Below are 15,028 nucleotides of genomic sequence, written 5' to 3'. Positions count from 1 at the left end.
TTTCCTTCTCAGCCGTGCCACATGGCTTGCAGGATCTTAGTTCCCCAACCAGGGATTGAAGCCAGGCCACAGCAGTGATATCACTAAGTCCTAACTACTGGACTGCCAGGGAATTCCCCTGAAGAAGTATTTAATAAGCAAAGCACTGGTTTTCCATTAGTAAATTCAACAAACAAAAAAATTATATTAAAATGAGTCAAGTCCAAAACAAATATACTCTCAATTAAATGAATTTGTAGCTATACATTTTTTTCAGATTTCCTGTTAAATTACTTTGTTTCTGCCGCATAACTTTTCAGCAACCCATCTATCTCATAAATCAGGGGATAGAGATTTGCAGAACATGGTCTATATAAAGCAAATATAAGTCAAAGGACAGTGAAATGATCAGTGTTACCTGTATTTAATTTAGAAAATAAAATAAAATAAATCCCTTATATAACAATAGAAAATCCCCCAATTTGTAACCCTCTTATATATATAAATAATTCTGTAATATGGAAAATCTCTTCTGAAGAAGCATTTACCTTAAAGAATTTTTCCCACCAATGATCCGCTTCTGACGACGGTGCAGTAATCTCAAGCCACAAACAGATGAGAGGGACTCTGAAGCAAAAAAAGGTTTTTAATCAAACTATCATATTGCTGACAGTGGGACAAAGACACACGTGACACATTCCCCTGCTGCTTCTTCCTCTATTTTAAAGTGTCTTTTGTCTTCAAATCATAGGCTATTTTTCTCATAATAAAAATTAGAAGTTGTTTTCTCATTTAACCAAGGCAGCAATAATTCACAAGCAGACAAGGAACTTTACAAGGTTCCCCACAAGTCAGCTCAGAAGAGGTTTCACAGGCTGCTGAATGGTTTGGTCCTGTCTAGTGCCTCATCCTCGTGTACCTACATCTCCTCCTCTGCTGATTATAAAGACTGTCCGGGAGTTCAGAAATATTAAACGAGAGAATTACAAAAGGCAACAATGCTCTAAATTATTTGATTTTCACAGGCAACGCTCGTCCAAGCCACATATACAAATGTAACTCATAAGAGCAAAGCACATTCCCAGGATGGAATACTGAGATAAATTTACATTTACTCATATAGCATACTAATACATGGAAAGGCTTTACTAAGCCAATTTAAGTGGCAACTTGTATTTAAGCATATACATAGTCAAGCCTCTCAAGATAACAGATATCTGTCAAGAGCATAAAAAGAGTTAAATTTAAAATATACGAAAAGGTGGTGTGTAAAAGAGTAAATAAAGTATGACTAGTTTTAAAAATAATTTTGGAAAATAGGAGAATCTACATGGGGATATGTTGTTTCTTGGGTTAAGTACATGTGAATAAGGTATAGATATATACTGTTTTTCTATCTGTGTAAAAAGAGAAGGGTAGGAATTGTGCCAAGACCATGAAAGTCTAGTCAACACTAATGTTCTCCCATAATAACCAGGTAGAAAGGAGTCCCATAAGGAATCAGCGCTAGTCGTTTCTTCATGGAGAAAGAGACTCAACAATGTGTACCAAGATCATTAATTTGTCAAAGGATCTCAGAGACATGCTGTCAAACCTTAATCCTCATCTCTTAAGATATGAGTCCTCTACTCAACACTGCAAATTGTAAGATCCCAGAAAAATATGTTTCTAATAATATTCCAAGTCAGTTTAATGTATAGAATGCCAAGACAGGAATAATGCGATACTAAGCAAGCAAAACCGAAAGTTTACATCAATCTGGGGCAAAGAACCAGACTGCAAGAAAGTAAAATCTATTTAAAGCCATAAAACCCACTGTTATAAAAAATAATAATAAAGTAAAATGAAATTCATTTATGAAAGGATCCCATCGGATGACCAATAACCAACGGCTTGGGTTCACCCTGTAGAAATAATTAGGTCTATTTATTTATTTATTTATTTTTGGCTGCGTTGGGCCTTCGTTGCTGCACGCAGGATTTCTCTAGTTGCGGAGAGCGGGTGCTACTCTTCGTTGCAGTGCACGGGCTTCTCATTGCGGTGGCTTCTCTTGTTGCAGAGCACAGGCTCTAGGCATGTGGGCTTCAGTACTTGTGGCACGTGGGCTCAACTGTTGTGGCTCACGGGCTCTAGAGCACAGGTTCAGTAGTTATGACACACGGGCTGAGTTGCTCCATGGTATGTGGTATCTTCCTGGGGCAGGGATCAAACCCGTGTCCCCTACATTGGCAGGCGGATTCTTAACCACTGCACCACCAGGGAAGCGCAGAAGTAATTAGGTCTTGAGCCTCCACACAAAATCAACAAGTTAATAAGCCAGATTCAATAATCCAGCTCTGGTCTAAGGTAAAATTCTTTTATTTCAGATATGGTAGCATTAAGACCATGGAAAGGTATCAAAGTAAGCATTGCCACACCTTTGGGAGGCATTAAAACAAATGTGTTAATAATGAAGAAATAAATATGGTATTTCATATTTTAAAATAGGCGTACATAGAAATGTGATAGAACATTTTACAGTTACTGAATTTTTATGCTTTTCTGCTGCTTAAGAAATTCTCCATAATCAAATGAAATATGTTCACTTTGTAACTGTAGTTTAAATTATTGAAGGGAATTTAATAAATTGTTATAGTCAATACTTAGGAAAAATCAGCTTACCAAATCATATTTACTTTCATGTAATATGTATATGTGTATATATACATAATATATATAATATGTATATAAAACAAAGCACAAAGGATTATAAATATGCTTCTCCACACTCAAAAGACCCTCATTTAGTGAAGAATCATATTAACAACATCCAATTTATTTATTGCATTGTCTATAATGGTTATTAAAAGATGTTAGAAAAAGAATGCTCAGGTATAGATGCACTTGATTTTAAGAAAATCTTAAGTATCAAAACCATGAATTTTTAATCCACATAAATAAATGACTGTTCTTTTCATAAAACATAACCATAGTTTTCTCCAGAAGAGCTAGTTTTTCCCCTTATTCATTTAAAACAGTATTTGTTTCATAAAAATTAAACTCAGAGCTTTTAAGAACTCTTCTATTTATATAAGTATGACACATCCATTACTGTATTATACTAAAAGATTACTTCTCATTTTCTTTACATTTTTAAATTTCAGAGAGTAGAATCTACAAAATTTTCTTTTTGCAATTTATTTTAAAAATTATCCCTGTTGTTTAAGATATCAATAAGTGGTGACTTCCTAGGTGGCACAGTGGTTAAGAACCCGCCAGCCAATGCAGGGGACATGGGTTCAAGCCCTGGTCCGGGAAGATCCCACATGCCAAGTAGCAACTAAGCCCGTGAGCCACAACTATTGAGCCTGCGCTCTAGAGCCTGTGAGCCACAACTATTGAGCCCACATGCTACAACTACTGAAGCCCACGCACCTAGAGCCTGTGCTCTGCAACAAGAGAAGCCACTACAATGAGGAGCCCACGCACCACAATGAAGAGTAGCCCCCACTCGCATCAACTAGAGAAAGCCCATGTGCAGTAACAAAGACCCAACACAGCCAATAAACAAATAAAATAAATAATAAACCATTTTTTTAAAAGATATTAATAAGTGGAAGAAGTGCCCTTCTCTGATTCATCTTTAAATTTTTGTTTCTTTCCTTCTTTTTATGAAGCAAATATCAATTCTGAATCTTCAAGGATACCAGCAAGTTTGATAGTTTTATTACATCCAGAGAAGGAATGGTTAGAAATGGCTAAGGATGTCAAAAGGGGATGATCTCAGAGATTACAAAATCCTGTAAATCCACTCCTGCCCCTGAACCCTGCTCTCCCTGTGAGTCCCATCCAATAAAGTCTGTCAAGTACCACTGCCTCTAAATACTAGCAGAAGGAACAAGGGCCTGAGTATATTCTTACAGAAGGGAGTTTCATTATCAAAGTACTGTTTAGAATAATGAAGTGGGGATTAGTATTCTTTGATTTGTATAGGCCCCACAAAGTGACTTACCTTTATTGCTGTTATCTGTTGCTTTCTTGCCAAAATAATCACAAATAACTCCTGCATCTTCACTGTGGCGGCAGTTGTGTCTTCCGATATCTTGTTTGATACAGTCAGCCAGGGACCTCTCGTTTCCTGTGCACTTCACATTATCCACATGGATGGGCCCTTTCCCTTCCCCAAAATAAGCCATGGTTCTTGCTCTGGCAGGACCCCTGGAAACAGAGCATTCTTGAGGATGTGGAGAATCAATCGTGCATTTGAATAAATCACAACATATACTCTCATTCAATTATATTTCTCAACTCATATATTAAAATTAGCATCTGTATGTGCTAAAAAACATTTATTTCATGACTCTCAAAAAAAAAAAAGCTTGAAAGGTAACTACACATTCTTTGTTTTCATATCCCACAACTTCTTGATTATAGCTTAGCTTCTACTAAGAAAGTCACATTTAATGGCATGTCAAAAATTTATGATATGAAGGGGAAGCTGAGACGAAGCGAGAGAGTAGCACAGACATATATATACTACCAACTGTACAATAGATAGTCAGTGGGAAGTTGTATAACAAAGGGAGTCCAACTCGAGGATGGAAGATGCCTTAGAGGACTGGGGCGGGGAGGGTGGGGGGGACTCGAGGGGGGGGAGTCAAGGAAGGGAGGGCATACGGGGATATGTATATAAAAACAGTTGATTGAACTTGGTGTACCCCCCAAAAAATAATAAATAAATTTAAAAAAAAAACCCATAATGGAAAAGAATATGAAAAAGAATATGTATAAACGAATCACTCTGTTGTACACCTGAAACTAACACAACATTGTAAATAAACTACACTTCAATTTAAATAAATAAATGAATAAATAAATAAATAAATAAAATTTATGATAGTCAAACTCTAGTTTAATCAGGAAAAAAAAACATCTCAAAAATTTCTATGCCCTTCCAAAGCATAATACTCTTTTAAAATTGGTATAGTATTTCCAAGAAAATTACAAGAATTAAATAATTACCTAGGGAGCAAAGAATTTTTAAAGCCTACTTTAGAAGTACAAAAGCACAATTTTTAACTAAGAAAGAGAAAACCAGGAATCATGAATAAATAAAGGCAGACTTACTTTTGGTATATCTTTTTTTTATTTCTGTTTTTTTAAATAATATATTACTTCTTTTTAAATATCCAAATACAAAAGCTTTTTAGTGAAATATTGCAAACTATTACCATATTCAAGACTTAGTTCCTGCTAAATTAATGACATAATTATGAATGACAAAGTTTCACATTTTGAATTATAGGAAAATTATCCTTACAACCTCAAGTTAGGGAAAGATTTATTAAATAAGACATAGATGTTACCTTAAATTAAAATACTCTTAAATTCAACAAATATTAAATTCCGAATGCCACTTTACTAAAACCCACCCAAAGGAAAGTGAAAAGATAAATTTTAAAGTTGACGAATATATCTGCAATATATATTTTTATATATATGTGTCTATGGATACATTCTCTGATGGAAGGAAATAGCATACAATATACAAATAACTCTCAAATTTCCTTTATAAAATTAAAAACAACCACCCAATGGAAAAACAGGCAAAAGACAGGTTTTAAATCAAAAGAAACTGTCTTATTAAAAATGACAATTTGGACCAGACTGCTAACATTAGAATAGATTCTACTTAGTTAAGACTATTATAGTTTCCTTATAGTTATGCAAGGAACTCAGGCAAAGTAGTTTATTGATATGGATAATCTGAGGAATTTGCTTGAATAATCCCCTTCCAGCAATGAGACCTGCCCTCCCATGCTTGTAGCTGGCAGCACACTCATTTCAAAAACACACCCATCATTTCTTCTGTATTGGTAACTGCTACTCTGACATAAATTGCTAATAAAAATTAAATTTAACCCAATAGAAATGCTTACAGTCACGGAAGATCAAACAGGTGACTCTAAATTACTCTTAAAGTAAATCTTTTTTTACATGTAAATAGTATACAAATATATTTAATAACTGTATAAGTAATAAATGCTCATTGTATCAAGTTTGCAAAATAAAAGTATAAAAAATCCCAACAGCACACTCTTAGCATTTGGTACACATTTATGGGGAAAATACTGAATACTATGATTTTTAATGGTTAAAAAAAATTCATTGTACAGATTAGTGGATCTCAAACTAAGTGGGTGATTCTCATGCAGGTGGTTCTGCATCAAACTTTGTGTAGAAAAAAACAGAATTAATTTCCCTACTGTTGCACATTTATTTTAAAAATTTTAGACTTTTGATAATTATATACATCCTTAAACATAAATCTTTGTGGGCAGCTTAGATTTATTCCCAGAAGTGAAATTTTTATTCAACAGATATAAACATTTTCTAAGATTCTGGATATATATTGCTGAATACAGGACACATCTTTGGAAAGCAAGTTAAGCATTTGAAATATGTATAATTAAAATAACTACTTATAGAAAAGGTATTTTTCTGTTTTACTTTGTATATCACAGTTCTGATCTGTCTGGAATTTATTTCTGTTTAGTGTTAGTAAGGGATCTAGCTTTATTTCTGTCCCCACAGTAATTGTCCCACTAACTCTTCCTGCTGATTTAAAGGGCTTTTCTATTTACTTACTTATCATGCTTGTAAGTACGTGAGCCGTTTCTTGGTCTTTATATTTCAATAATTGGCTACACATTAGAATTACCTGTGGGTGCTTTTAAACTATAGCACAACCTGAACCTCACTTGATGTCAATTAAAGTAGAATTATGACATCAAGTAAAATGGGAGTGGGGCCAGGCATGGGTAATATTTTTTAATCCCCAAAGTGATTTCCATGCACAACCAAGGCTGTTAACCACTGCCGTAGATGGTATCACTGACTTCTTTGCCTATTCCTGTGCCAATATCCCATGGATTTGATTTCAGATGAATTTGGAAGTCAAGTCCCCTTCCCCAACCAACACACACACTAAGAAAAACAAAAGATTTCTATGAGGATAGCCTTTAATGTATAGATTAATTTCTATTTTGTCTTCCCATTCAGAGTTGTGGAGTATCACTTATGAAGTCTTCTAGCTTTTGTAAAGATTTAGTTTTTTTCACATAGACCTCAATTCTTGTGAAGTTTATTCCTTGATTTTTTTTGTTTTGTACCTTCTATAAATGAGACTTTAAAAATTTTTCTACCTAGCATATAGGAACACTATCGCTTTTTTAAACACTTATGTTTTATATGGTTACATTAATAAACACTGATTCTAGTGTCTTTCCAGTTGATTCTCTTGGGTTTTCTAGGTGGACAATCATACCATTGTTATAACAATTCTGATTTTCTTTTCAAGACCAATACCTCAATTCTTAATTCTGGATTAGTGGAAACTCCAGACAATAGTAAGTCATTACAGTAATAGCAGGCACCCTTATTTGTTCCTATTTCATGCTTGTTTGTGATATAAAGTTAAGGTAGTTTTATTTTATTCTCAGCTTCCTAAGAGATATGAGGAAGGAGAGTTGATTTTTTTTTTTTTTTTTTGGCACACGGGCTTAGTTGCTCCGCAGCATGTGGGATCTTCCATGGAGCTGGGATCGAACCCGTGACCTCTGCATTGGCAGGCGGATTCTTAACCACTGCGCCACCTAGGAAGCCCGGAGAGTTGATTTTTACCATATAACTTTTCAACACTACTAAGATGATCATATTTCTTTTCATTTACAGGCAACACACTGAAATACACTGGTTGCCTCAGTTGAACCACTCTCGCATTCATGCAATAGACCCTGTGGTATATCATTCTTTTAATATACTGCTGAATCAAATTTGCTAATATTTTGTGTAGAATCTTTAATGAGTTTTCTTTTATGTGTGTGTGTGTGTGTGTACTTATCTTGTCTACTCTTGAAATCAAGTTATATTAGCCTCATAAAATGAATGGAAAGATTTTCATCTTTTGTTGCTGCTGTTGTTCTACAACAATTTATATAACTCAGGAGTCATCTGTGTCTTAAAGATTGGTCAAAACTCTTCAGCAAAAAGTCAGGGTCATTTTTTCTGCCATGAATGCACTTTGGTTTTCTATCTTTCTTATCAATTTTGATAATTATATTTTTGTTGAAATTGTACAGTTTCCTAGATAATTGTTCATTTCATCTAGATTTCCAAAGTCATCGGCTAAAAGTAGTTCATAGTGTTCTACAATTTTTTAACCTTCTGTGTATCTGCGCTTATATTCCTTCTCTTTTCTCTGATGTTTACTTGTATTCTCCTTTTTCTTAATCAGAATTGCCAGAAATTATTTCATTAATCCTTCTAAAAAATGAAAATAATTGCTAATATGTGCATGTGTAATGTAGAGCAACTTGAAATTCAAATAGGCATAATTTGAAGAAAACTGAAAATTAATAGCATCCTGAAACTAATATCCCAGATAATTCCCATCAGTTTTGGGCATGAGGATGAGTGGAGGCAGAAAGTAAATAACAGTATGCTAAATGTTTTGATGTTTTTCAGGAAGGGGAAGTTACAGACAATTTTTGAAATTGGTAAGAAAATATGCCAGTATCTTTGCTAAAAATTTAGTGAGAATTTCTAGTAAAACAGCAAGAATGCTGAAATTCTAGACAACTAGAGAAAGGAAAGAAAGAAAATTGAAAATGGGACTGCTTGCAAATAAAAAATAAAAACGGAAGGTTACACAAAGAACAGATAAGAAAGCATGATAAATAGCATAAAAGTAGACAACAGGTGAAGTAAACATGTAGAAAATAAAATTAGACTCATTAAATAAAACAAAAGGATTTCTTAGCAATTTACCAATCAATGCACAGACTAAAGAGAATGCACCATTTTAGATATATCAACAAGTAGAATTAGAGAACATTTTAACTAATAAAAGTACATAATTAAACACATTCTCAATGATACAGTGAAATCTAATAAATTTTTCTTTGACTTTTTAAAAATAATTAAGGACTGTGTCACCTATAGAGACTTCTCATTGGGCTACAGGCACACAGTAATTCATAGCTGAGAATTTCAATGAGACAATAGGTTCTAATACTGAGTATCAAGTGCTCCTGGGAGTAGATGATGACTTTCCAAGGGTTATAAGGACTTTATGGGAACTGATATGCAGATCATCAAAATCCATATGTACTATCTCCTAAAACTGGTCTTGCTAAAGTCAGGGTCAACTTCTCTTTCAAAATTTCCCTTTTCCCACGCCACAAAAGAAAGACATTTCTTTCACTCATCCTAAATCCAATTACAGTGCATTGCTCCAAGATTTAAAAGCCTCTAAAGTGGCCAAAAGAACAATTCACAATAAATGATAGCAATGAAGCCTCCTTTTATCCAAGGACCAAAAACCCAACCCATCAGTCTAGAAAATGGGAGCTTTAGTCAACTTTTCTTTCCTATGTTTAATACTGGTTTATAAAATTTTATTTTTTGTTGTTGTTGTTTATAATTAGTTGGGTACTAGAAATCATAAAATCCTGAGAGGAACTTGTTAGAAGAATTCAATTTCTCTCTTTCTCGCTCTCTCCACATATGTACACACACACAAACACACATATTTTTAAAAGCATAGAAGAACATTAGGATTCTATGCGGAAAGAAAATTTAAACTACAATTTCAAGGAGAAAAAGGAGCTATGTAAAATTTGTGAAGGTCAAAGAAGGGCTTGTTCATGTATTTTTTAAATGAATGACAGTATCAAAGCACTATATTTATATTTTATTGGATATAATTAAGAGTGATGTAACTGTTCTATTTTTAAATGTCATATACAACTATACCAGAAATTAAATCCTTTGCAGCTATTTAAATGCAAGATAAAAATTAGATATACTTAATTTTAGGTCTCGACTAAGACAATATGAGTATGTCATTTTTAAAATTCTTTTAAGGGATACTTCTCTAATAAATACACAGTTCAAGAACAATGTCATATTGAAACATATGCTAATGGATTCACATAAAGTTCAAATAGAAAGGAATTTCCATCGTGGCTATTTGGTCTTTCTTAACGAGGTTAACTGATAACAACACATTCTCTCTCAACCCTCTGAAGACAATGTGCTCATATGCTAGACTTTGTCAGATTATGTAATACATCATTAAGAGTGTCTTTTACTTTCTGTTCATTCTAACCATATCTATATTAGTTACCATTCATATTCCTGGTTTTTATTTCTTCATTTCTGTTTCTCCCACTATGAAAGCATTTCTAATGCTACTTTGATTCTCAGTGTTTCCAAGGACTAATCCTCAAGAGTGACATAGCTGGCTGTGGGACAGTTCTCTGTAATTCTTATTAATAAAGCTCAAGCCTTTTAACAGTTGCAAAGTTTTCTGGATTGATTTCTACCAACAAATGCTTTACTGAAGACTTTTAATAATTTAAAGTAACATGGGGGAAAAAACCCTATTCTAATCACATACCTATTTACAATTATATATATGTTCTTTTTTTATATGTTCTTATATGAAATTCTAACTCCCCTCAGTGGACAGTTATAAAAACATTCAAGTATATTTAGATTGATCAAATATCTAAATGATTCTCTTTTAAATACTATTTGATGGGAAACTGTAGCTTGTGCACTAGAAGATGTCTATCCAAATTATCATAGTAACATTAAATTACCGAATTATGTATTGAGGCTTTATTGTAAAAACAATTACAAAGTATGATCTTCCTTTAATGCTTTTCTTGATAATTGTTACAGAAATATTATTGAAAATTGCTACAAACTTTGTTCACTTGTTCTCACCTAAATTCACCATTTGAGTTGAATGTAAAATGGATAAATAAATAAATAAAATGGACTAAATGATAAGTAAAAAGCAATGAAAAATTTAGAAAGAAATCAAAATGAAAATGCATTGATGAATATTCTTACAAATATTTTCCTCCTTAAATGTGACTTAGACACACAATTCAAGGATCAAATTTTGACTTAAAACTTTAGGAGAAAAAAAAACATTTGAACTTCTAACAAAACAGAAATAGTTCTAAAAATAAAAATATATTCTGCATGGGATTAATCAGTTAAATATATCAATATTTAAGATACACATAGATGTGTAATTAAGGATATATTTTAAAATCCAAGCCACTATTAGTAATCCAATATAAGCTAGGCAAATTATGTATATTAGAGTAAATTTCATGACCCTCTAAATTGTAACATGTTCCATATATTTGCAACTCCAAAATCAATTAGACCTTTCCGTCATTTGCAGACATGCATAAAGTCTCAAAAAATTTGAGGACTTCCTGGGTGGCAGAGTGGGTAAGAATCCACCTGCCAATGCAGGGACACGGGTTCGATCCCTGCCCCAGGAGGATACCACGTGCCATGGAGCAACTAAGCCTGTGCGCCACAACTATTGAGCCTGTGCTCTAGAGCCCGTGAGCCACAACCATTGAGCCCATGTGCCACAACTGCTGAAGCCCACATGCCTAGAGCCCATGATCTACAACAAGAGAGACCACTGCATTGAGGAGCTCACTCACCACAATGAAGAGTAGCCCCCGCTTGCTGCAACTAGAGAAAGCCCTTGTACAGCAATGAAGACCAAACACAGCCGATTAAATAAATAAATAAATAAAGTAAATTTATTAAAAAAAAAAAAATTTGAGTTGCCCAGTTGAGATTGCACAAGGAAATGAACTGCCATTTTAGTTCAGCTCTCAAACTGGAGGAAATAAGTATCCTTTCCCACATCATTTAGTGCCATGGTTTTTACAATATAACTCATGCCTAAATGAAGCCCACGTAACACACTTAATCTCTCCGTAAGGCACATCACAGCATTCCTTCATTCAAGAATGCTAGACAATACGGGGATATGTGTATAAAAACAGATGATTGAACTTGGTGTACCCCCCCAAAAATAATAAATAAATAAATAAATAAATAAAATTTAAAAAAAAAGAATGCTAGACAGTACTTCAGTAAATCATCAACAAAAAGGTATAAAATGGAAAAAAAAAAAAAAGTACTAGGAAACTGCAAAAAGGGCAACAGTTTGCAAGCACCAGAGCTAAAACAAGAAGGCAGAACACCACTTGCTTCAACCTCAGCTCCAGAAGCAATAGCTCAGTACTTCCTAACTAGATGTTCACATTGACTTTACAGAATGCAACTACTGTAAATAACAAGAACCAACTGCAATGTCAGTAACAGCAGAATCCCTTATAAGGCTACTGTATTGCAACATAAATCACAGAGAAAAGGTTAACACCTTTGGCTGACAGAAGCAGTAGTGTGAAAAGTCAAGAGTTATTAGACTATTTGTTATTAGGTAAAAGCGGCATTTCTTATGCAACATAATGTATATTTCTCGTGAGAAAATAAAAAAATTTACATAGACTCTACATTGCATTTCTGTATAATTCTGAATCAAATCAGCACGCTGCCAGTATTTTCAACTGAATCACAGAAGTTAATTTTAGGCAAGAACAAGGGCAAAAAATCAGAAATTTTCATCAAGTGAACATCCCAAATAATTAGGTTTTCCTTACTTGTAGCCAAGCTGTCGACATATCACAGTTGCATCCTTATCAGTCCACCCATCATCACAAATTGTTCCCCACTGGCCATTGATAAAAACCTCCACTCGTCCTTCTTTCTTATTTTCTCCATCCATCAGTCTTATTGGAAAACCTAAATCATGATTCAAAAGTATTAGAAAAGCCAAAACGAGCAAACTGATGGTAAAGCATGAGAGACTTTATAAAGTACTATTTGGTTGTAAAATGATCTAAAAATCAGCTGGGCAATGAGCGAGGGAGAGAGAGAGAGAGGGAGGAGAGATACCAATTAAAAAAAAAAACAAAACTGTATCCACTTTGCAATATCTTTTGAAGCCTTGAGGTCAGAGTGCTGATCTTGCTCAACTTTGTATCCCCAGCACTTGGAACAGTGCCTGGCATTACAGAGTACACATAATAACTTGTTTGTTGAATGAATGAATATATAGCACTGTAAAACTGTGAATTATTTTATAACCACTAACTTCTAGTTAGTAAAAGGCGTTAACTTGGAGTTGTTTTTGTTCTACGTCTACTCACTTATCCATGAACATACCTAGAAATTCATACTCCAAAGCTATGATTTTTAGGAATAATTTTTAGAATACCCTTGCATGCATGAGTAACTTGAATGATGAAAGAGGGGGAAAAAAAAAAGCAACGAACAAGAACAATCTCCACCTCAGGCTTCCTATTTACTACTGATTCCAAAGGAAGGGCTTAAGTCATAAAAATTAAGATGTAAAAGTTGAGAAACTGATCTCTAGCAAATTGGGGTTTACCTAAATTATGCAAATAAAGTGATTTGTAGAGTACTTCACACATCTCCATTAACATCAATAAATATGGTTTTGTTTAATCAAAAGCCCTCACTATGGCTTGCATACTGCCAGGGGTTGAATTGTGAAGTCATTACAGTGGGCTCTAATCCAATTTGTGCACAGAGATGTACAGAAGGAAGAGGCTGTGAAGAGACATAGGGAGAAAATGGCCACCTGCAAGCCAAGGAGCGAGGCCTTGAACAGATCTTTCCCTCCCAGCTCTCAGAAGGAACCAACCTCTGTGGACACCTTGGTTTTGGACTTCTGGATTCCAGAAGTGTGAGATAATAAATACCTGTTGTTTAAGCCACCCAGTGTGTGATACTTTGTGACAGCAGTTCAAGCAAACTATCAATAATATACATACTTTACATTACCTAGTTACTAGAAGGGTTTCCAGCTTGGGGGGGGGGGGGCTCCTAAGATTGATTGATAAGGATTTAGGGAGTACCATCAAACAGGGTGAAATGAGCAGACCAAGGAGATGAAGTAAGCAGCTAAGGAACACAGTATCATTCTATATGTGTTTAAACCCACATATGTAATCACTAGAGGACATTTGTTAACGGAAAGAAAATACTGTTGGCAAGATGGACACATCCTACTTTGATTCCTCTGATCCTTCTTTGCTGCTCCTTCTTTGTTGCTAGCTAGAGTTGCTAGCTCTCTAATTTCTATCCCTGATCATACACACGTTGTGGAACAGGCATCATAGTAGAATCAACATAGCAAAATGAAAATCAACAAATGTTTGTGGAGTGCCTACTCTATGCACCACTTACATTAGCTAAAAATCTTGGTGTTTTCGGTGTGTCACAAAACACAGTATATTTGAAACAACATTTCTTATTATTGTATCTGAAATTTGGAGGTTCTCTGCAAAAGGAGCAAGGCGAAAAGCGAGCCTTAAAGAAAAAATTTAAACAGATGACAGCCTTAAAATTTTCGATTTTTACCTTTTTTAGAACTTTGGTGCACAATTAAGAAATCATATGCACATGGAATTAGACCTCCACATTCTACCGTAGTTGTTTAATGAGCAGTTTTTCATATACCATAAAAATAAAAATGATAAAGTATTTTAAAAGCCTAAGTTGCATACTTTGTAAAAATAATACATAAAATATTTCTGAACCTAATTTTAGCCAATCATTTTATAAAATCACTGGATTTTCAAAGCCTGAAGGGAAACTGAATGACAGAAGCCATTCTATCAATACCACCTCACTGTTTAAGTTCTATTTGTTATGGCAATAATAATATACATGTTTTTATTTCTAAAATCTTAAATATCAAAAACTAAACAGTCCTATGGGTATATAGCATCTTTAATTATATATTATAATTCAAACTCTGATTACAATAAAATTTTCTTTATTTCAATTTTCCTGTAACACTGATTTTAATACCTTATTTTAAGAAAATAATATTTTTCCTAGAAAAAAGATACAATCTAGCATAAATGTAAATTAAAAGTCAAACTTTATACTGTAAAACTGAGTAAGAGATACTGTCACTGTGAAAGAAATCTCTAAGATTTAATACTCGAAACTTTAGAATTAATGCAGTATTAAAATGAGAAATCCACATATTTACCATCCCACAAATTTCCCCCAATTCACATAGGCATTAACTGCATTCTTACTAAAATTACTTTTACCGACCTAGAATATAGCTTTTGAGCATTCC

At 33.9% G+C, this 15,028-nt stretch overlaps 1 protein-coding gene across 1 annotated transcript in view; it reads right to left on the bottom strand.

Annotated features, from left to right (window-relative positions):
- PRSS12 (serine protease 12) overlaps positions 1-15,028 on the bottom strand; it is a 71,614-nt gene that overhangs the window by 16,875 nt on the left and 39,711 nt on the right. Inside the window, exons 8-10 of the mRNA XM_057706220.1 lie at positions 12,510-12,651; positions 3,971-4,176; positions 528-606 (exon numbers count right to left, since the gene is read on the bottom strand). Of these exons, the coding sequence (XP_057562203.1) occupies positions 528-606; positions 3,971-4,176; positions 12,510-12,651 (427 nt within the window). The remainder of the gene's footprint in view (positions 1-527; positions 607-3,970; positions 4,177-12,509; positions 12,652-15,028) is intronic.

This window comes from Hippopotamus amphibius, chromosome 13, assembly GCF_030028045.1.
Source record: "Hippopotamus amphibius kiboko isolate mHipAmp2 chromosome 13, mHipAmp2.hap2, whole genome shotgun sequence".
NCBI lineage: Eukaryota > Metazoa > Chordata > Mammalia > Artiodactyla > Hippopotamidae > Hippopotamus > Hippopotamus amphibius.
This window is presented reverse-complemented; position numbering and strand designations above follow the sequence as displayed.